This window comes from Equus asinus, chromosome 3 (genome assembly GCF_041296235.1).
Source record: "Equus asinus isolate D_3611 breed Donkey chromosome 3, EquAss-T2T_v2, whole genome shotgun sequence".
NCBI lineage: Eukaryota > Metazoa > Chordata > Mammalia > Perissodactyla > Equidae > Equus > Equus asinus.
In genome coordinates this window covers 77,638,012-77,665,484 of record NC_091792.1, presented here as the reverse complement: position 1 = coordinate 77,665,484, position 27,473 = coordinate 77,638,012, and the positions used below count along the sequence as shown (strand labels likewise).

Genomic DNA, 27,473 nt, shown 5'->3' with positions numbered 1-27,473 from the left:
ATAATGTCACAGAAATCATTGCCTTGGTTGGGACCCAGCTGGAGGAAAGAAACAATCAACTGGAAGAAAGTTTGAACACACTAAACAAAAAGAGTGAATGGGGGAACTGCTGACAAAAATCACCTCACTGAGGAGAAGCAGCACAGGCTCAAACTCAGCCTTCAGAGCACAGTATATGTCCTTCACTCAGCGAAGCTGATGCATGGGTTTGGAGCTTCAACAAAATTAGAGGTTGACAGGTGGGGGAGAAAGAATCCTTCACCTACAACTACTCAAGGCCATGCATCATTCCCAACCTGCTCAGGAAGCTAAAAGACTCTACAGTGAAGGCAAACAAATGCCATGACCTCCACTCACTTTAAGAGAAGAATTCCCTCACTATATAAATAGTGCTCAGATAAACAAGATGAGTCAAAGAGAACACACCAAAGCAAGCATTTTATATAAAGAGTGGACCCTGAAAGATCTGTTTATCTTCAAAGATGATTAAATTGAGTTCTATTTATGGTTGACCAGAGGTTTGGACCAACCCTCCCATGGAGTACAAGCTAAATAAAATAAAACAGATGGTAGAAGCCATCAGAGAGCTACCCAGGCAATGAAAATTTGCAGAGACAAGATCTAGAGGAGCCAAAGGAGGTTGAGCTCAACATTTGGGGCCACATTTCTCTTTAAGAGGATTGCTAATTACAAAACCTAAAGTGGTAGCTAAGAGGCTGAGACACTGAAAAGAGCTTTCAGCAACTTCTCAGGGCTGGAGGGACAAAAATCAGAGTCCAGGGCTCACCGTGGAGGATGAGACCTGGTGAACAGCGCAGGCTTTTCACTCGGACCACTGAGGGGCTGGAGCGTAAACAGGGTGAACGAGACATAGACCAGACCTCTCCAGGACGGAAGTCCAGCTCAAACCTTGATTGTCTATTTCTCATTACGTCATTTTTACCATTTCATTTTTAACTTCTAATTTATTGATTATCACTGAATTTGGTGTTGTCAGTGATATTTTAATTTTTCCACATATTTCATGATTTCTCATATACACTTTCACTTACTATTTGCTTTTTAAAAGTTTCCAAAATTTATCTAATTTATTTTGAATATTTTTATTTGCTCTTAAGTTTACTTTTGAATTGATTATATTTGCATTGTTTTCTTTCTCCTAGATTCTTTAACATTTTTGTTTTGTTTTCCTGAAATCTGAAATATTCAAACAGTTTATCTTTTCACTTTCTTTTCTAATAATGAAAATATTTAAATGATATTATTTTTCCCCTGAATATTTGTTTGGCTTTCTTTCATGAGTCTCGACATGGTGGACTCGTATTTTAAAATGATTCAATAGAAATATAATAAGATTTTATTCATTTTCATGAGCAAAATGACCAAAAATAAGTATGAATCTAGAATATGTGAACACTAAAATTTATTTTAAAAACATAAGTGATGCTACACCTTAAATATTAACAGTCAAGTTTACCTTGAAAACTTATTTTAAAATTATAATTTACTTGGCCTGATAAAAATGCAAATAAATGGAAAGAAGGAAAATTTATAGGTCAATTTTGTGATTATAAGACAATAAAATTTATAATTAATACTGAGTCAATTTATATACACAAAAAATAAAACCTCAAATACTGAGAAATTTAAAATTAACTTTTTAATAGTAATTGAGAAAATATGAATAAAAAAGACTCAGGAGTCTGTTTTGTCGTGAAAGAAAGACTCATAGCAGCAATAGTGTAGCAGAACAAACTCTTCCCTAATAAAGGATATGTGGAAAAGTTAAGGATAATGATGATAAATGTAAATAATAGACGTGATTTATTGAGTGACTCTCAGAGGTCAGGATACTTTTTTATTTATTAACTAAAACATATATACAAACACTCCCCTCTGGATATAAATGCACTTTTTAACGTATGCAGTTACTCATTCTGGAGTTTGAAACAAGTTGAACAGTGGAATTTGTTAGGAAAGAAGAATTTCTGTGCTGGATGTGAAGACGCTCCCATTGATCAGCTCACCTGCCCTTTCCGACTTTGGACCTTCCATCTTTGAGTTTGTGCTTCCTTGCTTTGGTTTAATAGATGCAAAACATTCAGGGAGAGGAAATAAAAGAGCACAGGGTCACTTTTCCATTTGGAGAGAAGCTGATGCAGAGAATCAGATAGGGCAGAACTGCTAATGATTTTTACAGAACCTCTTTATGGAGATGAGGGGGAGGTTATCATTGAAGTGTCCTCTGCCCCTTACATCCTTACATAGCGTGTATCCTCCTGGATGAGCTCCTTGGAGAATAGGGGAACACATCAGAAGGCATCGCTTTTACATTGATGGATCCTCTGCAGCTCATAGTGTAACCAAACTCACTGGGTTCGCCTCTTGGCGAGTGTGGAGCTAAAAACACTACCAAGGATGAAGTGGGTGGAGAAAAAGGTTTATTGCTTGCTCAAGCAATGGAGAACACTGGGGATAGCTCCCCAAACAGTGTCTCTCCGAGCTTAGTGCGGGTGGAGACTTTGTACATCAGAGTGCACAGGATATGTTACAACTGTGTAACAACTGGGCTCAATCAGGGCACAGGTACAGATCATTACATAATGAGTTCAAGGCACCATTTACATAACAAAGTCAGGGTACCACGACATAGCAAGTTCAATGGAACATGCCATTACATACTGAATTCAAGGAACATGTCATTACATAATGGGTCCATGGTAACTTTTGGTCACTTAGAGCTGGAGTAATTTGTAGGAGTCTTGCAGCAATTGTGTAAGTTTCATTGTAGGATGGCAATGTCTTCAAAAAGGGGGACATCAACCTCTGAAAAACTGCTCATTTATTTTTCTCCTTGTCTGGAAAACATTTGACAGACCATGTTAATTACGGATCAAATTCTCAGTAACCCTTTCCTTGCCTGGTTTCTGGTCACAATAGGAGGCATAGAAAGGTCTTGGGAGTCCAGACAGTGGGACTGAATTGGAAATGGTTTGGGGCTAGAAGTCATAGTGCCCATCTGTTCCTGAAACATTAAAAGATCCAATTCACCTGGTCTTCCCCTAAGATACCTACTTTATGCTTTCTGATTATCTATATAAATAGCTTTGAAAATAGTCCTGCTTACTTGCTGGTTCATCTGGAAATCTTAAAGGAGCTCTATACCTGGAGCAATCTGAGCTCAGGAGAGTTCCCACTCGCACTCCTGTAATTTCATCAGGTTCCCTGGCTTAGGACTTCAGGATCCCTTAAGACCCCTCACTGGGTTAATTGGAATGAATTCTGGACATTTCAAGGATTGAGGCAAACAAACTCCTTCCCAGAGCAGCATGGTGTTTGCCCTATGAATGAAACTCCTGGGGAAAGAGAGAAAAACGTAGTCCCATAACCCTAGCTGGAGAGGAAAATGAGAGAATCACTAAGATGCTCCAGAACATTCTTTCCTGTGCTCTAGGCTCTTGTTGCCTCTAAGTCTGTTTTTCAGGTACTTACCTTATTTATTCTGTATGCATAGTACGGTCTTAGTTTAGTCAGCTTGGATCTGAAGGTTCAAAATTATTTCCTTACCTTGGGCATCAAAGTGGAATCATGGCCCTTAAAAAGTGGACCTGAGTCCCTGGACACTGTCCTTCATCAGCTCTGAGATCCAGGCTTCAACACAGAAAAGCACAGAACTACAGAACAAGAAGAGGTATTAGAGAGGATTTATTTTAGAATGTTTAATTTTACAGTTCCCCAAATAAGTATAAACAACATGAAGCATTCTGTAGATTCTAAGGCACTGTAGAGTGACAAGATGCACCATTGTTTTCTGTGTCACCAATAAAGAAAAAACACTGCCAACTGAATTATGACATAATACTTTCTTATTGTTTTGACCTTTTATTTCACATTATTAATAGATCCCTTTTAGACTTATTTAGACCTACTTTTAATCATACATTTTAAAATGAGATATGACTCTCGTACTCATGTAAAAAGGAAAATAAAATGGTTAAGGCATTGCTAAACTTTTCGTGTTCAGAATCCTATTCTTTTTGTGGTGAGGAAGATTGACCCTGAGCTAACATCTGCTGTCAATCTTCCTCCTTTTGCTTGAGGAAGATTGCCCCTGAGCTAATATCTGTGCCAATCTTCTTCCATTTTGTGTATGGGATGCTGCCACAGCATGGCTTGATGAGTGGTGTGTAGGTCTACGCCCAGGATCTGAACCCGTGAACTCTGGGCAGCTGAAGAAGAGTGTGTGAACTTAACCATCAGGCCAGCCCCCAGAATCCTATTCTTCTGAATCATTTTTCCATTCAGTACTGTCTGTGCCTATGTTTTTCCACCCAGTATTGTTTTCCTTGCCGCCAAGAGTATTAGTACCACAGCAATTCTTAAGTATGCTCCACTATTGTGTCTCAGATTGTTACTGAGCAAGAGCTTGTTGCCTGATATGCATAGAAGCTAATACAATGGCACTGGCTTTTGAGAGAAGAAAGAGCTTTATTGCAACGTCAACCAGCAAGGAGATAGGAGACAAGGCTCAAATCTGTCTCCCTGAGCTGAAGCTGGGACAGACTTTTAAGGAGTTGGGAATAGGAGTAATTATGCATAACGCTAGCTTGTTGGAATCTGATTGGAGGGTGGGAGTGTAACACTCTTATAAGTCCAGTGTGCTACAAATCAAGGGACCCTTCGCTTCTTATTAGGTTCCCCTCACCACTTTCTTCTCACACTGAGTTCCATAGTCAGGGAACTTTTGGTTCCCTGTGGCTTGAGGTCATCTGAGGGCAAGGTTTCCATCTTCTGAGCACATTCCAGCTGCATGTTTTGCAGTTCTTGGTCATTGCCCCTGCAAGATGACCTTGACATGTCGTTATTGATACAATAGGGCCAGTACAAATTGGTTTACGATGGTTCCAGGATTTTCTTCCAAGCTGTTGAAACCTATCCTATGTGCCTGTGTATTGGCACGAGCATGACTACTCACCACTAGCACCTGTTCAACAACAATTATAAGGTACTTCTGGATTTCACATACGAAAATATAAAAATATTGCACCTATTAAAATCAGTGAAAACAGAAGGATTCACAGTATAGTCTTCTTTTCACGATAATACAATCACTCCTGAATCATTTCTGAGTAGCTGGTAAATTGTGTGTTCCTTGCCTGTGGTGTTTAGATTCAAGCTGAGAAGTGCCATAATCATAGTCTCTTGACTAGCTTTGTGAGTCTTGTATGGACAGTAGTAGTATTGTGGGTATCTGCACAGCACACAACAGAAAGATGTCTTGTTAATTTAATCATACTTGTTAGAATTTTGCACTTCAGCTGGTATTTATATTTTACAGTTTTAACTTTAACTTATAGGACGTAAAGTTGGCTGCTGTGTTTTTGTTGGGGAAGATGTTGCTACTGTTGTTGGGAAAAATGAATTATTTAAAACAAAACAAAATAAAATAAACATACATGCATTTGAAAAGTATTACCCTCTTCGGTGGCCCAGGGTTCGCCAGTTTGGGTCCCGGGTGCTGACATGGCACTGCTTGGCAAGCCATGCTGTGGTGGGTGTACCACATATAAAGTAGAGGAAGATGGGCACGGATGTTAACTCAGGGCCAGTCTTCCTTAGCAAAAAAGAGGAGGATTAGTGGCAGATGTTAGCTTGGGGCTAATCTTCCTCAAAAATAAATAAATAAATAAAATTATATTTAAAAAAAAGAAAACGAAAAATATTACCCTATAAGTGCTCCGAAAGCATCTTGATGCTGACTCCATCAGGATGGGCTAAGTTATGCTATAGAATTGAACACCCTGAAAAATCTCAGTTATCTCTAACCAAGGTGTCTTTCTCACTCATTCTACATATCCATGTCTTCACTCCAGAATACAGGCTGATGGAATAGTCTTATATGAGATATTCTAAGTCTCACGGCAGAGGGAAAGGAAATGGTAGATGAGAAGCTGACTCTTAAACAGGACAAAAATGCACATCTTTCTCAAAGAGGAGATTATTGCAAGTCACAGGTCCAAGCCTGAGTTCTACTGGGCAGGCAAGTATGATCCTCCTGCAAGTAGGGGCAGCAACGATTTTGAACAATAATGTAACTACCATGGGTGCATAGTTAACATACACCTATGGAGGGACAACCTTGAAGTTATCTGTGCTTCCTTCCATACTATGCCTTCAGAATTGAGTACAGGGAAGTTGTATTAGTCAGGATTCTCCAGAGAAATAGAACCAATAGGATAATCATAGATAGATAAAAACAGATTTACTATGAGGGATTGGCTCATGCAATTGTGGAGCTGAGAAGTCCCATGACCTGCCACCTCCAAGCTGGAGGCCCAGGGAAGCCAGTGGCATAGTTCTAGTCCAAGCCTGAAGGCATGAGAACAAGGGGAGTCAATGGTGTGAGTCCTGGTCCAAGTCAGACGCCCCGAGAGAAGAGTGCCAATGTCCGTGGGCAGAAGACAGATGTCTTAGCTCAAGCAGAAAGAGTAAATATACCCTTCCTCCACCCTTTTAGTCTATTCAGGCCCTCAATTGATTGGATGATGCCCGCCAGCATTGGCGAGGGCAATCTTTACCACTCTACCGATTCAAATGCTAATGTCTTCCAGAAACACTGTCACGGACACACCCAGAAATGTTTTACCAACTATCTGGACATCCCTTAGCCCAGTCAAGTAAACACATAAAATTAACCTTCACAGAAGTTGGATATATTCCCATCTGAAAATCTCTCATTTTTCTGTGAAATAGATGGTGGTGAATTCATTGACTAAGAAAGAGGGGTTTGGTGATGAGGTGGAGAGCTGAGGAGAGCAGTATCTGGAAAGGCTCTGGAGTCAGAAAAAAGGACAACCACAGAGAAAATGAGATAACCATGGACAAATAAAGGACTGCTAAATGATGCCAGGACCTAGCTGAGGTTGAGAATAGTAAGTGTGGAATGGCAGCTTCCCAACACTCAACTTTGTCGGGCTCTTTGCTTAGCACTTGGCACAGTGCTGCACAAAACATGCATGGTCTTTGATCTCATGGAACTTACAGTCAAGTGGGGAAGATGTCCATTAAATAGCAGCACAAATTAATGTATAGTTACAAATTGTGGCAAGTCTATGTGATGCCAGCCCTGATATCAGTTCCCCTACATTAAGCCCAGCATGCATGGAGTTAAAACCAAATCACTCTTTCCCTGCTTACTCCCTGGCTCCCAGAATTCCCTATTCGCTGTGAAGACAAACAGCCAAGGTCGCCCACCTGGGTTCCTTATCATCTCCTCCTTCTTCCTGCAAGCAGCATCCCAAGGTGGAACACAGGCAGGGGGGAAAGCTCCGACCAGCCAGGCCACTGACTCCCCCCACTCTCTACAAGCAGCCACATTCCTCACAAACCTTTAAAACCCCTCACCTCCCCTCTTTTGGGGAGGAGAGAGGAAACGAGACAAATATGAGGGCTCACTCTTGTCTCCTGGCTGATGTCATTTGAAATAAACACCCTCTCCTTGCCATAAGCCTGGAGTTCCAGTTTGTATTTGGCCCCTCTTGTGTGGCAGGTAAAGAACCTACGTTTGTAGGTGCTAACATACAGAAATAAAAGGGTTCTGTGAGAGAATTAATTTGAATTAAGGGGAAGGAGGTCAGGGAAGGCTTCACTGAAGAAGAGACATTTGAATTGAAATCTGAAGGATGACTAGAGGGAGATGTTCTAAACAGAGGAAATGTGTAGATTAAGGGACAGCAAAGAATTTGGGTTGTGGGAGATACTAAAAAGCCCACGAGACCCGAGGACAGAGAACAACAGGAAGATAGCACCAGGTAATTCAGGACTGGCAGAGCCAGATTGCAGGGTTTTATAAACTGTGTTAAGGGGTTTACGCCTTACTCCAGGGCAGAGGGCAGCCACTGAAGGGTTCTGAGAAGAGTGACATAAACAGATGAATCTTTAAATGTCCATCCTGGCTGCCTTGAACAGCAAGGCTCGAGGAAAGGCAAGATTAAATGTCGAGAAACGATTCAGGCGACTATGGTAATTTGGACTAGAATGACACTTGTGATATACAATTGGTCTTTCCCCGATTTCCATGGAGAACTGGAGCTGCAGCCCAGAGTCTCTGACACTGAGTAAAAAAGCCTCTTTTGTCTTGGTTTATGTTTGGCTCAGGGCGAGGGGCCCTTCCTGGACCTAAACTCCAGGTCCGCACAATTCTCCACTTCAGAGCCAACCTCCCTACTTCTTTTTCACATCTTACTTTTCCTCGTGAACTCATTCTTAATCATGTTTCTTCTTCTACGTCTCTTCAATCAGCCCTGCCCGTGCTCTTTATTTATCAGCCAGAATGCTTTCAACAAAATCAGCAGTAGCAACTCAGTTTACAGATTTGGGGCTTTATTCTAAGAAAGAATGAGAGACACCAGGGAAAAGACTTTGTGTATCAGGTCCTCATCCCCCCACCCCCAAATAATCATCAGACACTAAAATCATTTGGAGCTTTTGGAGCCCTATCAATCAGGTGGGGAATTATCTCCATTTTAAGGCTGACAGGAGAGACCCGCCGTTCTGCCCCCGAGGACAGGCACCGAGTCCCCGAGCCCTCTGGGAACTGCAGTCCTTCGAGCGGGACCCCTGACCGGGGGCGGTCGCCTCCAAGTGCGCAGATGCGACTCCAGACGGAGCCTGAGCCTTTTGTCTCCCCGCGGCTCCGTGGGTCCGCGAGGCGGCTCTGTCCCTCCCGCCCGTCCCAGAGCGCAGCCCGGCGGGATCCAGCCCTGTGGCCGGAGCCAGGTCCGCAGCGCGTCGCGGGTAAGAGAAAGCGGGCCTGAGCGCGGGTCTCCGCGACCCGCCCGTCCCTGCACGGCTCTAACGCCTCCCGCCGCAGCCCGGGCCGGGCCCTCAGCTTCCGGCCTCGGCGGAGGACGGGCTGGGCCCTACCTGAGCCCCGGCCCCACACCCGGGATCTGCGCGCGCTACCCCGGCGGCGTCTCCAGCCAGCTTTGAGGCTTTCTGAGCGGACGGCGTCCCGGAAGCGGCGTTGCCGCTAAGCCCTCTGGGAAGTGGAGTCCGGCAGCGTGAAGGGGGCGTGGCCCAGCGGGGGATTCTGGGAGTGGGAGTCCGGGGGCTGAGGGCTCACGGTCCCACGTGCGGAGAGCTTGGGCCCCTCCCCCTGGTTTTGGCCGTATGTCTTGTCACTCCACCGAGAGCGTTAAGGTGTTGAACTTTTGGGGTAGAAAGGAAAAAACGGAGTCCATGTCTTACTCATTCCCCTTCTGTGCTTTGCCCTAACAGAGTTTTTAGCCTGCCTGTGCTTGGGGGCCAGTTCAAGGGGTTCGGCTTCGAACGTGCAAGGGAATCCTGGCCTGTATATTCTCAGTCTTAAAGAGCGAGTGAGAAATCGGCTGTCTGAGAGCCCCGTCTATCAACTGCCTTGTGTTTATGAATAGCAGGGATGAACCAAGTGAGGGACCCCCGCTTCTAGTTACTGCCACCATGATCACAGGCCGCCTATGGCCGCTTGTGTGTTTAGGGTGTTTCTCATGGGAGTTTCTGCACTGTCTGGAACCAGGTGTGTGCCTGAGGCTCATACTTCACTGCCCTGATTCTTTCCTGCTTTTGCCCTGGTGTGGCATGTAGTGACTGATCTTGGTGATCCAGAGGATGGTCTTCCAGCTGTGGAGATTAATTTAGCCTAAATAATAAAGATTCCAAGTAAATTAGGATTACTTCTGAGGCCCTAGCACATAGGAATAAGCCTCCTAGGAATAGAGAGAGAGGATGATGCCTCAAGGAGCAGCAATCAGTTCCAGAGGAGGGGAAGCCTAACCTCAAAATCTCCTCCCAGAGCCTCAGAGTAGAGTTGAATGATTTACACGAAGAAGCAGATTATGTATTGCTGAAAAGTCCATGTTTCTCTCATTTGAAACAGTGAATAAGAAGGGCGTCATAGCAATAACAGGACAAAGAAGAGAAGCTGATCATGGATTATCTGACCATTGAAGTTGAGGAAGAAGGTGGGAATTACAGAAATAAGCATGGAGTTGAAAGTGGAGGAAATACCCTTGATGGGAATGAACAGGGAACAGACACATGTCAGGAGAAAGCCCTGAAGTAGAGAAGTTCTCACTTCAAAACTTCAAAAGTTCAAAACTACCGTGTTTGAAAATCACTAAGTGGTCTCCTTGTGGCACATTCTCCAGCCCCATCTTCCTCTTTCAGCACTTCTGTGCTCATCCACATTCCCTCTGAAGCTGTGGAAGGGAGAATGTTCCATAGTGCTTGCTTTTGTGATAAAGGGCAGGTCACACTCTTCCACCCCCATTGGACTGTTCCAAAAGATTGATGTATTTGTGGCTCTGTGGGTTTAACTTTTTGGTGAAAGCACTTTCACTTAATTGTCTTACCCTAGCTTCATCTGAGCTTTTTGAGTTAAGTAGAGTAGGCCTTATATATATAATTCAGCTGGCTTGCGATAACTTTCGTCCTAGTGAATTTGGGAGTGAGAAGATAGAGTTTACCTCCTTCATGGCTTTTTTCCTGCTCCTTCCGGCCATGACTCCTGCTGATGCTTCTCTGCCCCAAAAGCAGAGCACAAAAGAAATGGAATCTACTGTTGAGCTCCTTCCTGTGGAGTTCCAGGTGAGTTTGGATTTAATTTCCCTCCTCTGAAATCTTAGCTTGTTGTTCACAGTGTGTCCTCATTTCTTTCTTCATCTTGCTTCTGAGGTCCATGGAAATCCCCTCTAAAGAACTGAGCCAAAGTAATTTTTCCTTGAAGACTTGAAGCTCTGGGAACAGCTCAGGCCAGAGCTTTAAATTTGGGAATAATCTGTGTGGATGGTATTTTAAACCATGAAACAGTGATCAGTAAGGGAATAATTGTAGCTAGAAAAGAGATGAGTTCTTATTACTGAGTCCTATGGCTCTCCAACACTTAGAGTTCAGGGAGATGAAGAGAAACCAGCAAAGGAGACTGAGATGAGGTGGCCAGTGAGGTAGGAGGAAGCCAAAAGTGTGGCATCCTGGTAACCAATTGAAGAAAGTGTTTCAAGGAGAGGGGAGTGATCGCCTGGGTTAAATGCTCCTGCTAAGTCAAGTAAGATGGGGCCTGAGAATTGGCCATTGGATTTTAAAATAGGAAGATCATTGGTGACCGCCAAGGGCCATTCCATGGAGCGGTAGGAGTGAAGCCTTGTTGGAATGGGTTCAGAAAAAAGTAAGAGGAGAGAAATTGGAGCCTGGGACTACAGATAACTATTTTGGAGAGTTTTATTCTCCGGGAAAGGAGAGAAGTAGGGTGATAGCTGGAAGGAGTAGTAAGACCAAAGAGGTTTTTTTTCCCCCTAAAGACAGGAGAAATAAGAGATTGTTGATAGGTGTGTAAGATGGATGGAGACAAGAAGATGTCTAAGGACTGAACTCTGGAGAACTCCAGCGTTTAGAGCCACTTTTCAAACATTGCTTTATTTTAAATTAAATAATGCTGGGATTATTTATAACCTGTTTCACAGATGAAGAAACTGAGGCTACAGTAACATGCTCAGAATCATAAATGGTTGAGCCCTGATCAGAACCCAGGTATGTCTGATGCTAAATCCTATGCCTCTAATGACTCTATTCTTTTATGGACATCCTTTCCCACAAAGTATTCTCCAATTAATTACGGTCAACAAAGGACACTCATGTGACTGTCAATATAACATAAAGTATGAATCTTATCTTAAAACATTTGATCCTTTTCAATGTAAAATCAGTAAATTCACTCATTCAGAACAACTTTAATTGCTAAAGGATAACTAAATAAATGTAAAAGTCATGGCCCTAAGTACAGAGAAAGAAGGCGCCTCTATTAGAAGAGCATGAGAACAGCGTGAATGTCTACATACATTCAGGATATCAAGCTGAATTTCTGTAAAATCTTGGACTAGCCCAGGAATCAGTATAAATTACTTATCTGAGCCTTATCCCATCTACAATATAATCAGTAATTAACGTTTGGTTATCATTCAGTGGTTATATTACATTTATTTAACAAAATATGTAAGAGGCAGAAGAATATAGTTATGTAATATAGAAGAATATATATATATATATCTTCTATATAATATAGAAGAATATAGTTAAAAGTATAGCTTTCGAGTGAGACTGCCTGGGTCCAAATCTCAGATCTGATCCTTACAGCTGTAAATAATGTTAATAATAGTACTTACCTCATATAGTTATTATTACAAGAGATAGTTCATTCAAAGGACTTAGCACATAGAAAATAAATTATAAATGTTAGCTATTATTATTATTTTCCCTAACACATATTAATACTTGGAAATTTTAGAATATTCCATTAAAATGGTTAAAATAAAGATTTAACCTTCAGATTAAAAGACACTTCCTCTTCTAGATTGTTCTCTTCCCTCAAGGATTACGAAGAATGTGCTTGTACTTCCAGGAACTGGTGACAGTGAAGGATGAGGAAATGGATTTTGCCCATGTGGAGGTGGACCAGCTGAATTCTGCCCAGAGGAACATGGGCCTGGATCTGAAGGTGGAGAATTGTGGAAGCCTGGTATTTTGGGGTAAGGAAGTCATTTTGTAATGCAGAGTGCTTACTGAGACGTCAGCTTCCTTAACAACTAATGGCATCTAAAATGCCATAGTTTTGCTTAGGATCTGGAGAGCCCCTGATAACTTGGAGCTCAGAATTGGGCTTCTTTTCTCTTTTGGCAAGCAAAAGTTCACCATATGTGGAACTGAAAAAGGACAGCTTCGTTATATTGCTTTTAAGACTTAGAAGCTACAGTAATTCAAACAGTGTGGTATGGGTGAAAAGATAGGTGTAAACCAATGGAACAGGTCAGATAGTCCAGAAGTAGACCCACACTTATATGGTCAATTAATTTCTGACAAAGGTGCAAAAGCAATTCAGTGTTAAAAAGAGAATCTTTTCAACAAATGGTGCTGGAACAGGTGGACACCTGTATTAAAAAAAAAAAAAGAATCTCAATCTATACCTCCCACCATATATAGTAAGTAACTCAAAGTGGGTCACAGACCTAAGTATAAAATCTAAAACTATACAGCTTCTAGAAGATAACATTACGGACAGTCTTTGTAACCTTTTGTAAGGCAAAATTTTATTATATATGACACCAAAAGCTCGATCCAGTAAAGCCATCTGGATCTCAAGTTTGCTTTCTTGGAAGGTTTTTAACCTTGAATCTAAGTCCTTTGCTAGATACAGGACTGTTCAGATTATCTATTTCTTTTTGAGTGAGCTCTGGGAATGGTTTCTCATCTTTCATTCCTGATATTAGTAATTTGTATCTTCTCTCTTTTTTTTCCTTTGTTGGTCTTCCTAGAGGTTTAACAATATTATTGATCTCTTCAGAGAACCAGCTTTTGGTTTCATCGGTTTTCTCTATTGTCTGTTTTCAATTTTATTCATTGCTACTCTTATCTATTATTTTCTCCCCTTTGCTAATTTTGTGTTTAATTTGCTGTCTTTTATTAGTGTTTTAAGGTGGAAGCTTGATCATTGTATAAGATCTTAATATAATGTAATACAGTCACACGCTGCGTAATGACGTTTCGGTCAATGACAGACCACAAACATTATGGTGGTCCCATAAGATTAGTACCATATAACCTGGGTGTGTAGTAGTCTATACCATCTAGGTTTGTGTAAGTATACTCTGTGATGTTTGAACAATGACAAGATTGCCTAACGATGCATTTCTCAGAATGATCCATAATTAAGTGACACATGACTGTCTAATGTAGTATGTTTCTTATTCTATCTTGATCATTAATATAAGATCTTCATATCACATCTTTATTCTCTTCTAATAGGAACATTTAATGCTATAAATTTCCTTCTAACTGCTTTAGCTATGTTCCACAATGTTTTTTTTTTATTTTTTAATGTTTTTGTGAGGAAGATTGGCCCTGAGCTAGCATCTGTTGCCAATCTTCCTCTTTTGCTGAGGAAGACTGGCTCTGAGCTAACATATGTGCCCATCTTCCTCTATTTTGTATGTGGGATGCTGTCACAGCGTGGCTTGATAAGTGGTGCCTTGGTCCACACCTGGGATTCGAACCTGTAAACCCTGGGCCACTAAAGTGGAGCTCACGAACTTAGCCGCCACACCACCAGGCTGGCCCCATGTTCCACAATTTTGATTTGTGGTATTTTCATTTCCATTCAGTTCAAAATAATTTCTGTTTTCACTTGTGATTTCCTCTTTGACCCATGGGTTATTTACAAGTCTCCAAATTTTAGGTGATTTTCGATAAATTTCTAGTTTTGATTTTATAGTTTGATTCTGCTGTGGTCAGAGATACTTTGTATGATTTCAGTTCTTAAAAGTTTTTGAAGTTTGTTGTATTATCTATAATCTAATCTTGATAATTGTTCCACATGCACTTGAAAATCAATGTCAATTATTGTCAGTTTGATTGACAGTGTTGTTCAGGTCTTCTCTGTCCTTACTGATTTCCCATTGGCTTCTATTGATTACTGACAGAGGAGTGTTGAATTCTCCAATTATAATTGTGGATTTGTCTATTTCTCCTTTTAGTTCTGTTAGTTTTTGCTTAATGTATACCGAAACACTTTTGTTAGGTGCATACACATTAAGAATTGTTATGTCTTCTTGGTGAATTGACCTCTTTTTCATATAATGTCCTTCTGTAACCTTGGTAATATTCCTTGATTGGAAGTTAATTTTGTCTGATATTAATATAGCCACTCTAGCCTCCTTCTCATTAGTGTTTGCATAGTATATTTTCCCATTCTTTTTGCTTAACTTAAGTGAGTTTCTTGTGGACAGCATGGAATTGGGTCTGGTTGTTAAATCCATTCTGACAATCTGTGATTTTTAGTTGGTGTGTTTAGACCATTTACATTTAAAGTAATTATTGGTATGGTTGGATTTAAGTCTTTCATACACGTAATTGTTTTCTTTTTTCTTTTATTTTTTAAAGATTGGCACCTGGGCTAACAACTGTTGCCAATCTTATGCTTTTTTTCCCCCTGCTTTATCTTCCCAAACCCCCCGGTACATAGTTGTATATCTTGGTTGCAGGTCCTTCTAGTTGTGGGATGTGGGATGCCACCTCAACGTGGCCTGATGAGCGGTGCCATGTCCGCACCCAGAATCCAAACCCTGGGCTGCCGCAGCGGAGCGCGCAAACTTAACCACTCGGCCACAGACCCAGCCCCGTAGTTGTTTTCTATTTGTTCTTTTTAGTGTTCATTTTTTTCTTTTTCTGCCTGTTTTTTTGATTATTTCTTATTATTGCGTTTTATCTGCACTATTAGCTTATCATTAAAACTTTTTTATTTTATTGATGTCATAATAGTTTATAACATTGTGAGATTTCAGTGGTACGTTACTATTTGTCAGTCACCATATATATGTGCCCCTTCACCCCTTATGCTCACCCCCTTCCCCTCTGGTAACCACTAATCTGTTCTCTTTATCCACGTGATTAAACCTTATTTTTAAAGTATTTCTTTAAGGGTCGTCCTAGAGTTCCCAATATGCTTCTTTCATTAATCATAGTATCCCTTTACAGAATGTTATAACACTTCATATGTAGTGTAGGAACCTTCCTTCTATAAGCTGCTAGTTCTTCCGTCCCATCTTTTGTATGATTGTTGTCATGCATTTTGCCTTTATATATGCTATAAATCTACAATATATGCTACTATTTTTGATTAACACAGTCAATTATCTCTTGGAGCATTTTAAAATAAGAAAAAATGAATTTTATATTCCATTTCTAGCACTCTTCATTTTTTTTATATAGAGCAGGCGTGGGCAAACTTTCTCTATAAAAGACCAGATAGTGAATATTTTCTGTTTTGTGGGCCATACACTCTCTGTTGCAACTGCTTAACTCTGCCATTGTGGCGTGAAGGCAGCCGTAAACAATAGTAAACAAAGGGAGTGGGCAGATTTGGCCTGTGGGCCGTAATTTGCTGAACCCTGATGTAGATCTCAGTTTCTCACTAGTATCAGGTACTTCTGCCTGAAGAACTTTCTTTAACATTTCTTATAGTTCAGGGCTACTGGTATTGAATTCTCTCAGCTTTTATTTGTCTGAAAAAGTCTGTATTTCACCTTCATTTTTGAAAGATGTTTTCACTGAATGCGGAATATGGTGACAGTTTTTTTTTCTTTCAGCACCTTAAATGTGTCACTTTATTGTCTTCATGTTTATAATAGTTTGTGACCAAAAGTTTCTGTAATTTTTATCTTTGTTTTCTGTATGTAATGTGTCTTTTTTCTATGGCTGCCTTTAAGATTTTCCCTTTATCTTTGTTTTTTAATAGTTTGAATATGATTTATCTAGGGATGTGTGTGTCTGTGTATTTCATCCTACTTGGGGTTATCTGAGCTTCCTTGGGTCTTTAGTTTAACGTCTTTCATTAGTTTTGGAAAATTATCAGCTATTAACTCATCAAATATTGTCTCTGTCCATTCTCTTTGTCTTTTCTCCTTCCAGGATTCCAATTACATGTATGTTCAAGCATTTTAAATTGTCCCACAGCTCTTAGATGCTCTCTTCTGGCTTGTTGGTTTATTTTTCACTCTTTTTTACTCATTGTGTTTTAGTTTGGGTAATTTCTGTTGACTTATTTGTGAGTTTACTCATTCTTTTCTTAGCTATGTTGACTCTCCTGATGCACCCACTAAAGACACTCTTCTTCTCTCTGATCATATTTTCTCATTTCTAGCATTTCCATTTGACTTCCTCTTATAGTTTCCTTCTATCTGCTGAAATTCCCCAACTGTTAATGCACATTGTCCACCATTTCCACTGGAGCCTTTTACATATTACTCATAGTTATTTTCAATTCCCTTATAGTTCTAATTTCTGGGTAATCATTGAATCTGGTTCTGTTACTCTACGGTTTTATACAACCGAATTTGGATGGGGCTGGGAAGGGGTGCATGGAGAGAGGATGCAAGCAGACCCATTGTGAGGCTGCTGCATTAGTTTAGATGAGAGATGATGGTGGCTGAACCGGGGTGGTAATAGTGGGGAGGGAAAGTACAGAATGGATTTGAGAGAGATTTGGGAGGTATAATCCATAGATCTTGGTTTATTTGCTGTGATTGGTAAGGTAGAATTCAATGTGATTCTCAAGTTTGTGACTTTCGGCTGGAAAACGTGTTTAGGCTTTTGTGAGGATTAGATATGTACATGTATTTAACCTTTCAGAATAGTAGCTTACGCATAATAAACAGTATATAAGTGTTTGTCTAATATTATAGTTCACAGCATAGATTAAATTTTATGTACAATGATATTCTCAACTTCTGAAAATCATGACAACATTAAAAATATGTTTTACTCGGGGCTGGCCCCGTGGCCGAGTGGTTAAGTTCGCACGCTCTGCTGCAGGCGGCCCAGTGTTTCGTCAGTTCGAATCCTGGGCACGGACATGGCACTGCTCATCAAACCACACGCTGAGGCGGCGTCCCACATGCCACAACTAGGACCCACAACTAAGAATATACAACTATGTACCGGGGGGGCTTTGGGGAGAAAAAGGAAAAAAATAAAATCTTTAAAAAAATATGTTTTACTCAAACATGGGTTATGTTTCTATAATGGGATGAAAGGATCTTAAGAAAGGTTTATCATCATCCAAGGTTGCCTCACTGCTTGTATTATTTGTGTTCAACTCAGTTCATACAATATAGATTTAACATGTGCTTGCTCTTCACCAGCGCTATGATGGGCCCTGAGAAATATCAGTGAACAAAAGAGGTGTGATTCCTACCCTCAGAAAACTTACCTTTTGATGGTAGAGTTTATATTCTTATATTAATGTCTTTTTATTAACATGAATGATAATGGCTATATTTCCTTAGGCGGCAAAACCTGGGGAATGTACAGCTTGAGGAAGAAGATGAGTTAGGTATGGATATAATGAATTTGAGATTTCCAAGTGAATACGTGAAGTAGATAGTTGAATATATGGGTCTGGGGGAGAGAGAACTAAGCTGGAGATATTGATTTAAGGTCATTGATATATAGAAAGCAGTTGTAACTAGTAGACAAATAAGTCCTGGAGATCTAATGCACAGTGTAGTGAATATAGACAAGAATAGTCTATCATAATCATCAAACTTGCTAAGAGACTGGGTCTTAGTTATTGCATCATAAAAAAGTGATAATTATGTGACATGATAGAGGTGCAAACTATTGCTACAATGGCAATCATTATAATATATAAATGTATCAAATCAACGTGTTGCAGACCCTAAATTTACACAGTGTCATATGTCAAATATGTTTCAATAAAAAAGGCACTTAAGGCCATGGACTGGATGTCTTTCAAGGAGATAATGTGGGTAGGGTAGAGTGGGGGCAAAAGAGAGGAGCCTAAGACTGAACACTGAGAACCATCAACATTTAAGAAGAAGAAACAGAAAAAGTTCCAAAGAGATAGAGATCAGGAGAAAAACATGGAGAGCTTAGAATCGCAGAGTTGAGGGGGAGAATATATGTCAAATATATCTGAATAAAGTTGGGGAACAAAAGGGAGAATGTTGTTAGGAGGAAGGCATGGTCGAGACTGTCAAGTGCTGTTGAGAGGCCAAGCTAAGCAAGAAATGAAAAAGATCTGCTGGATTTAGGTGACATACAAATGGCTAATGATGTCAGTGAGAGCAGTTTCAGTCAAGTGGTGGGGAGAGAAGCCAGGCTGCAGTGGCTTCAGGAGCAAGTAGGTGATGAGCAGATATGCAAAACCTGTTTGAGAAATTTTGCTATAACAAAAAACGAAGGAAGAAAGGAAGGAGAGAGAAGGAAGGCAAGGAGAGAGGGAGGAAGGAAAGAGGAAGAAAGGTGGCCGTGGTTAGTGGATACACAAAATCATATTTAAAGCATATGCTAAACATATTTTAAAAATCTGTGCCTTTAAAAAAGGGTTAAGGGGAATGATTTAAAAAGTGAAAACTGGTTGTCTCCAGCTGGTATTATTATAAGTGATTTTTTTCTAATACTTTTTCAAAACTGCCCAATCTCAACCTATGTTTTCATCTTTCCCCTCCTTCCTCATTTTATGTTAACATTTATTCTCCTCCCTTCTGGTTATCCTCGTCCCTGGTTAGTCTGTTCAGTTTTCCATTCTCTTGGGTAGAGCATCTTCATTGTCTGACCTTTTGTTGTGCCTTATCTTAGTGATTCTCCCATCTCTGTTATTCCCTGAGACTTATTCATCTGCCATTGCCACAAGGCTCTTTCTGAAAACGTTCAAATAAGCATTTTTAATAGACATCACTTTTATTTTCTGTATTCTCTTGCCACCTCAGCAGTTTTCCTTCTCTCAGCACAGAGAGCACAAACATTTGTCCTTTTTATTTATTTCAGATTCTGAATCTATACCTGAAACTAAAGTGTCCCTTTCAAAGCAGGAAGTTTATGAAGAAGTATCATCTGAAAGGGAGCTGGTGATAGAAAGACTTAAAAAGGATGATTCCTGGGATCCCAGATTGATAGAAGCCTTGGAATGTGAAGGCACATTGGCAAGGCAGAAAAGAAATCAGAAGAAAGATTTAAGGCAAGTCATAATTAAACACAAGAAAACCCCTATGGAAGATTGTAGTGATATGGGGGAAAAGTCAAGCCCAATTAAACATCAGAAGGTTTACTCGGTAAAAAAGCCTTGGAAGTGCAATGAGTGTGGGAAGTCCTTCGGTTACTACTCAGCCTTTATCCTACATCAGAGAATTCATACTGGAGAGAAGCCCTATGTTTGTAATGAATGTGGGAAGGCCTTCAGTCGGAGCTTATCACTTATTCAGCATCAGAGAATTCACACTGGAGAGAAACCTTATGGGTGTAACAAATGTGGGAAAGCTTTCAGTCATCGCTCAGCCCTTATTCACCATCATATTATTCATACTGGAGAAAAACCCTATGAATGCAATGAATGTGGGAAGGCCTTCAACCAAAGCACTTACCTTATTCAACACCACAGAATACACACTGGAGAGAAACCCTATAAATGCAAAGAATGTGGGAAAGCTTTCAATGACACCTCATCCCTTCTTAAACATCAAAGGGTTCATACTGGAGAGAAACCCTATGGATGTAAAGAGTGTGGGAGAGCCTTTAGTGACAGGTCAGGGCTTGCTCAACATCAGAGAACTCATACAGGGGAAAAGCCATATGAATGTAGTGAATGTGGGAAAGCTTTCAGTTACTGTTCAGCCCTTATTCAACATCAAGGCACCCATACTGGGGAGAAACCTTACAAATGTACTGAATGTGGGAAAGCCTTCAGTGACCGCTCAGCTCTTGTAAGACATCAGAGAATTCATACTGGAGAGAAACCTTACAAATGTAAAGAATGTGAGAAGGCCTTCAGTCAGAGCTCATCCCTTACAAAGCATCTGAGAACTCATACTGGAGAGAAACCGTATAAATGCAATGATTGTGACAAAGTCTTCAGCCAGAGTTCATCTCTTATTCAATATCAGAAAACTCATACAGGAGAAAAACCCTACAAATGTAAGAAAATTGAGAAAACCTTCAGTGTGCATTCAGCCTTTCATCAACATAAAGAAATTCATGATGAACTGAATGCAGTAGATTCATGAAATAATTATGTATTTTCTCCTGATTGGATAGACCTGTTCTAACTATGACAGGGTATATTGCAAAAACTTGTGATGCTGTGTCACACAGAAAATAGCCCTCTTTCTTGAAATGCTATTAGGTATGGAAGAGGACGAGAGGTACATGTGGGTGTCTCGGTTACGAAACCAGAATACCTGAAGCAGTGGAGAAGAGAATTTCCAGGGAAGCACAGAAGGAGAAAGTCTAGTCAGAGAACAGAGGAAAGAGCTAGGCATCTGTATCAGTAGAAAACCAATCAGGGGAGCAGACTGAATGTTACTTGAGGCTGGTGACTCTCTAGATAGTAGTTTCAACCTGAAACCAAAGTGGGGAGGATCAGGACCCCAAAGAGGAAAATTACCAGGAAGTTTCGCTAGGGAATTAAAAAGAGAAAAAAGTCTGAGCCGAGAAGAGCCTCCTTTCTCTGTCCCTGCCCTCCAATTGTTGACGCACACATTTGCAAACATTTAAACCGGTGGTTATTGACCCTGGATGCACATTGAAATCATCTGAGAAGCTTTAAAAAAATACCCGAGTCCCAGCCCCAGCGATTCTGATTAAATTGGATTGGGGTGTAGCCTGGGCATCAGGAATTTTTAGAACTTCTCAGGTAATTCCAACATGCAGCCCAGATTAAGAACCATTGATTCAGATTCTGCACAAGGATCAACTCAATACGATAAGAGGATTACAGGCAACCAAATGGATTAGAGCTCCTTGTGTCCTTGCTGCTGCTTTTCCTTTCTCTTGCTAATTGTATAACATCATCTTTTTGACCTGATTTTGGATCCCTTTCCTTGGGCCTTTTTTGTTTTCTCTGACTTTGTGTGAAGCTGCCTGACACTAACTTCTGCTTTGACCGTGAATCTTGCTAAATGTGCTCCTTGAAGCCTGGTTATTGCTTTCTCAACCATTTCTACCTACTAGAGTCATAAATTGTGCCTGCTACCCATGGCTCAGTCATAGCAAAAATTAACTGTAAGAAACAAGCTTAGAGGAGGGCCTGAAGATCAGAAATCAGGATTGAAGACAGAGTGATGGGAAGGGACTTTCGAAGAGTTAAAATTTTGACTCCAACTGGATAGTATGTATCTTAGAATTTCCAGAAATTATAGTAAAATTTAGTTGTGTGCATGAATTAATACTCAACTTTAAGGGGTATAGGTGGGAGGGAGGGTAAATCGAGAATGTTCCTATATCTAACATGAAGCCCAGTAATAACTCTAAGGAGATTATTATAGATGATGTCATCTCTATAGAACATCCATTAAAAGATACAGCAAGTAGAGGAATTTACATATTAAAAAAATCTTTAACCCAAAAGAAGTCAGAAAAGGAGGAAGAGAGAAACAAGCAGCTGAGACAAATAGCAGAGAGCAAAATGGTAGACCTAAATTTAACCCTGTCAGTAATTACATTAAATGAAAAAGAAACACCCCAGATAAAATTCAAAGATTGTCAGACTGAATAAAGAAGCTTAACTCAACTGTATCTGAAAGAGGCACACTTTAAATACAGAAGGGCTTACAGGTTGAAAGTTCAAAAGATGAACATGGATGTTGGCTGTGGGTTTGTAATAAATGGCCTTTATCATGTTGAGATACTTTCCTTCTCTACCCGTTTTGTTGAGAGTTTTTATCATAAAGGTATGTTGGATCTTGTCAAATGCTTTCTCCGTGTCTATCGGGATGATCATGTGATTTTTATTCTTCATTTTCTTTTTTTTCCTAAAGCTTGGCACCTGAGCTAACAACTGTTGCCAATCTTCTTTTTTTTTTTTCCTCCTTTTTTTCTCCCCAAATCCCCCCAGCACATAGTTATGTATTTTGGTTGTGGGTCCTCCTAGTTGTGGCATGTGGGATGCCACCTCAACATGGCCTGATGAGCAGTGCCATGTCTGCGCCCAGGATTCGAACTGGCAAAACCCTGGGCCACTGAAGTGGAGTGCGTGAACTTGACCACTTGTGTTCCCGAGACCAGCTAGGCAGCCAGCTGAAGGGGTGGATGGAATTAATAGACAGAACACAGTCTATCTAATAGACACAACACACTCTACAATTTTTCACAGGACAGGGGACCAACCATCAGTCTCTAGGACAGAGGTGACATCCCTCTGATCGCCACGTATTTATTTGCAGGCCAAGAAGTACAAGCATAGCAGGAACTCTTGCCAGCAGGGATATGCAAGTCAAAGCTCAGCAATTCTAATCTCCCCCCCTTCAATGTACCCCGGCGTTATGCAAGGCCATTCTCTGAGGGAGTATCCTGGGAACAAACAATCTGGCAAGTGATGTGGATGGTGTTCCATTCCTGCAAGGGCCCAGCGTCCTTAAGCCCCTTGCCTTCATGTTTGTTAAGATACTACCTTCTGGCCTTTGATTCCAAAGCACAAACAATCTAACACAGTAATTTATGAGAATCAGCAGATTGCATATTTCTCAGTCACACATTTTGTAATTTGTTCTTGCTAAGCTTAAAGCCTTGCAATAATGTTGCTGTGCTCTCCTGCAATGTATGTTCAGTGTTGATTTGGGCTTTGCTCCTTCAGTTCTTCTTCACCATTATAATTTCCCTCTTCTCTCTTTCTGTCTAGCCTTACAGACTTCCATGATTTTTAGCTCAGTGATAGATTTTTAAAATATTTTATCTACTATTTTATGTGCTTGAGACTGAAAGGGGAATTGTGTTTGTTATCTGCCATCTCACCTGGAAGGCCAAGTCTCACTTTTATATCTCCACTCTAAGAATACACAGTAAATAAGACACATCATTGCCCTCCAGATTAAGTAAAAACATTTCATGAATGATTGTGGCCTTTCTGTAGTCCCAGTTTCTTCTCCAGTCTCATCTGTTTCTACCATCCCTGCTTACACATTATGCACCAGCATTTATGATCATTCAGTTCCTCAAGCATCACCCCCTCTCTTGATTGGGGGCCTTTGCATATACAGTAGCTTCTGCCTGGAACATTCTTGTGACCTCCCTTCATCTGGTTTACTCCTCTTCATCCTTCCAGTATTAATTCAAGTTATCCCTGACTTACCTCTAATATCATGTTCTTGCAACCACCTTTAGTTCTCCTGACATCATCACATTTTCTTATCATTTCTTGTTCAATGTCTTTCCCATGATATGATAAGCAGATACTTTACTATAATTACTTGTTGAGCATCATTCCAATGATATTATTAGTTCTGTAAGGGCAAAGAAACAGTCTCTCTTGTTTACTGCTTTATTTTCATTGCATGCCATGTATTATATATTTAATAAATCATGGTGAAATGATAGAGTGGATGAACCATGCCTAACTTGACAGCTACTCAGAATGGTATATTTGCTTTGGAATTAGAATCAACATGAAAAGAACCTTGGATTTGGACCAAGGAGTAGTCCTTAATTTGCCACTAACTCACTCCATGATTGGGGGCAAGTCTCTTAAATTAGCAAGGCATGGTATCCTATTTTGGATGGTGAAAATTATGAGTTAGAGAATTAAATGTCTTCTAAATCTCCAGTGCTCGGTGTTCTCTGTGTCTGGAGTCACTAGGATCCCATAACTTGCCCCCTTGGTCCCCACAGAGCAAAATTCGTTCCCTTTCAAAGAGGGGAAGGATAGATTATTGTTTTAAACACAACTTCTCTACTTTTCCACCCCAGTTCTTAGCCCTCTAGATGATATTCTGTGAGACATCAACCAATTCAGTGAATTACTGAAGAGTTCCTGGGAGCCTCCATGGGCCTCCATCTGTTACTATAACCCTGATGTTGCTGCGAGACATTTCTCACTTTATTTCCAAGTAGTTTCATCCAGCTGCTCCTCATGGTCTAAAACCAAGGGGGAGTAAGTACAGAAGCCTGAAATTACCAGAATTAGCTGAATTGATTCCAATTAGCACACTAGCAGCTCTGAAGCAAAACCTTTGTCCCCATGGCCTTGAGGTCAAGACCAATTGCAGTGGGGTCTGAGTCCTTTCCTAGGCCCAGAAAGGCTCTTGAGAAGTGAGTCCTTCTGAGGTTCCTTGAGGAGTTGCATCGGAGTTGGGAGGGAATGTTTGAGGAATGAGGGAACCATTTCTAAGTCCACTTACGTGGACTCACTTATATGAACTCACTTATATGGACTCATTTAATGAGTGAGGATAAATGATACCCTAGAGAGAAAGCCAAGAGCAAAACAAATTTCATGTTACTGAGTCTCAGGGCTCTAAACACTGCAGTCTTGAGTTGTTTTCAAACAGGTCTCATTTCCTTTCCCAAGACCCATCGAGATTTCTTTTAAGTCTGAGGAACCAGAGAGTGTGAAATTTTAATTTCTCTTCTCAGACAAATACTATTTGATCCCGAAAGATCCTGAGAGAGATCAATAGGATAGGAGGGTCCTGAATTTGTAGATTAATGGTCAGCAGGTGCCCAACAGCCTCCTACAGGGTCATTACCACAGGCTCCGTCAGAGGCACCACTGACTCTTCTTTCTTGATCCTCTGCACCTCTCACCCCTCAATGTGAAGGTGACCTGCATCCCAGAATGTTTCCCTGCTCTCTGCTTGCCTTATTCCTGAGTGCCCTGCCCATCACCAACACCACGGAGCTAGAGAATCCAAACAAAAAGATGGGAACCCCAAGGTTGGAGCAACCAGGGGACGTGATCATTGGAGGCATCTTTCCGATTTACATGACAGAGCCTTCATCGCCATTGAATTTCACCTCTGGACCCATTAAAGTGAGTAACTTAGTTGGTTATGACCACTGGTCTAGCACTTGGACAGAGAAGGTGAGGTGCATTTTCTAACGATATCCTCAAATATCCTGGCGCATAGGGCGCACTCAGTAACTTGTAACTACTTTTATTTTAGATACTATCAATGTTAACAACATCTTGGCCTGTCTTTGAGTGAAGGCCAGCTTGTTCTGCTCTATTGTGTTCAATGTCACCCTTTTTTTAAAATGTCGTTAAAATGCTGTCCAGTATATTCTTGATTATGTTTTTAACAAAACTTTTATATGCGTGATTTTCTATATAGGTGGATTTTTAGCAATGATTTTTATTGAGTTTTCTTCAAAAATTACAACAGAAATACATGTTTACCACAACCTGTGAAACAATATAGAAATATATATTAAAAAGCCGTAGTGTTTAGCTCCTACTTTCCATTTCCTCACTCACATCCTTGAGAGCACAGTATATATCATTCTATACATTTCTTCAATTATCTTCTATTCAAATATGTATAAATGAATAGGTTTTTAAAAAATTCAGTTTACTGTTTATTGTCTATAAAAAGTGAAATTGTGCTATATGAATTACAATGTAACTTGTTTTTCACTTTTTTTTTTTTAAAGATTGGCACCTGGGCTAACAACTGTTGCCAATCTTCCTTTTTTTTTTTCCTGCTTTATCTCCCCAAAGGCCCCTGTACACAGTTGTATATCTTAGTTGCAGGTCCTTCTAGTTGTGGGATGTGGGACGCCGCCTCAACGTGGCCTGACGAGCGGTGCCATGTCCGCGCCCAGGATCCGAACCCCAGGCCGCAGCAGTGGAGCATGCGAACTTAACCACTCGGCCATGGAGCCTGCCCCGCTTTTCTCTTTTAACATTAGCTTTTCATTTTACAGAAAAGATTTGGAAAGTGGGATTGATGGGCCAATATGAACATGTATTTTTTTAACATGAATTTTTTGTATTAATAAAAATTGCAGATTACTTTCCACAAATCTACAAAGTAATGGTTCTCCGTGTAGTGTATGAGACAGTCAGTGACCATTAGTCCATGCATGCCCACAAATGCTGCTCTCAAATAATTTCCTCAGCTGGCCTCTGGACTGCAACAGATGGTTGCAGGTCAAACTCTATTCTATTGGTTCTTGAATTTTGTTGTGTATATAAAAATCAACTGAAATGCTTGTTAAAATTTTAGATCCCTTAGGCTCACCCCCGGAGGCTTTCTCTCGGTAGATATGAAGAAGAATACAGGAAATAGCCCTTTTATACTGCATGTGCCACTTGAGGTGGTTGTTTCAAGAGCCATGCTTTGAGGAAGACTCTTCAACCCATGGCACCATGAGTTCAGAATTTTTGGTGGTCTGGTTCAGTTCAAAGGTGATTTAATGTAAGATTTGGTGGATACAGAACCTTCATGTTTCCGTCCTCTCATTCCAAGCTTGCATATCCCACAGGATATACAAAACAATAATAAAAAGCCTAGTTTTCTAAGGATGTGTGTTTTGTTAGCTCTCAGCACGGGAACCATTCTCAAGTTGTTCACTTTCCAGGAATTACTTGTTGAGAATGGAAGACTAACTCCAACTAAAATTACCAGGGAAATTCCCAAAAGGAGTGTGTGTGATATAGGAGTTTATCTGAGTTGCCGAATAGAAGAAGCTGATTAAAACGTTCCTAGAGGGGCCGGCTCCATGGCCAAGTGGTTAAGTTCACACGCTCTGCCGCGGTGGCCCAGGGTTCGGATCCCGGGTGCAGACATGGCACCGCTCGTCAGGCCACGTTGGGGCGGCGTCCCACGTCCCACAACTAGAAGGACCTGCAACTAAGATGTACAGCTATGTACAGGGGGACTTTGGGGAGATAAAAGCAGGAAAAAAAAAAAAAAAGATTGGCAACAGTTGTTAGCCCAGGTGCCAATCTTTAAATAAATAAATAAAAAGTTCCTAGAAAAATGTATAAAAGTTCTGACTGTGGCATCCAATAAAATGCTCAGTTGTCACCAATCTATATTTTTCGTATGTTTTCACAGATATGATCTTGTATCTCATTCATAAGTATGTAATGCCTAGAACGTGACTCCTGAAAGGAAACCCTCTAAAGCAAGTGGGTGCCTATAATAGAAAGCACT

The 27,473-nt window shown here is 40.6% G+C and overlaps 1 protein-coding gene and 1 long non-coding RNA gene across 10 annotated transcripts; one reads left to right on the top strand and one right to left on the bottom strand.

Annotated features, from left to right (window-relative positions):
* Window positions 1-1,614: 1,614 nt before the first annotated feature.
* LOC106826699 (uncharacterized) lies at window positions 1,615-9,027 on the bottom strand. Of its 2 annotated transcripts, none has more exons than XR_011502085.1 (3): window positions 8,926-9,027; window positions 3,568-3,674; window positions 1,615-2,858 (listed from the first exon to the last, which is right to left on the bottom strand). It is a non-coding gene; the product is annotated as an uncharacterized lncRNA (long non-coding RNA). The 2 variants fall into 2 exon arrangements; XR_001396943.3 differs by having other exon boundaries at window positions 1,616-2,076.
* Window positions 8,022-26,644, top strand: LOC139044818 (zinc finger protein 892-like). 8 transcript variants are annotated; one of them, XM_070505261.1, is made up of 4 exons: window positions 8,033-8,778; window positions 11,499-11,565; window positions 12,405-12,560; window positions 19,375-22,233. In XM_070505261.1, the coding sequence occupies exons 3-4, from the start codon at window positions 12,416-12,418 to the stop codon at window positions 20,604-20,606; spliced, it is 1,377 nt and encodes a 458-aa protein (XP_070361362.1). In that variant the 5' UTR covers window positions 8,033-8,778; window positions 11,499-11,565; window positions 12,405-12,415; the 3' UTR covers window positions 20,607-22,233. The 8 variants fall into 8 exon arrangements, 7 of the variants coding, with proteins under 7 accessions (XP_070361362.1, XP_070361360.1, XP_070361359.1 ...); XM_070505259.1 differs by having other exon boundaries at window positions 8,033-8,796; XM_070505258.1 differs by having other exon boundaries at window positions 8,033-10,626.
* The last annotated feature ends 829 nt before the right edge of the window (window positions 26,645-27,473 follow it).

Bases quoted from the DNA above. Each gene is read 5' to 3' on its own strand.
- LOC139044818 (XM_070505257.1), top strand. From the start codon at position 10,513: ATGGCTTTTTTCCTGCTCCTTCCGGCCATGACTCCTGCTGATGCTTCT. The intron at 10,627-12,433 runs GTGAGTTTGGAT...TTGTACTTCCAG, and splicing joins TCCTTCCTGTGGAGTTCCAG to GAACTGGTGACAGTGAAGGA. The intron at 12,561-19,374 runs GTAAGGAAGTCA...TATTTATTTCAG, and splicing joins TGGAAGCCTGGTATTTTGGG to ATTCTGAATCTATACCTGAA.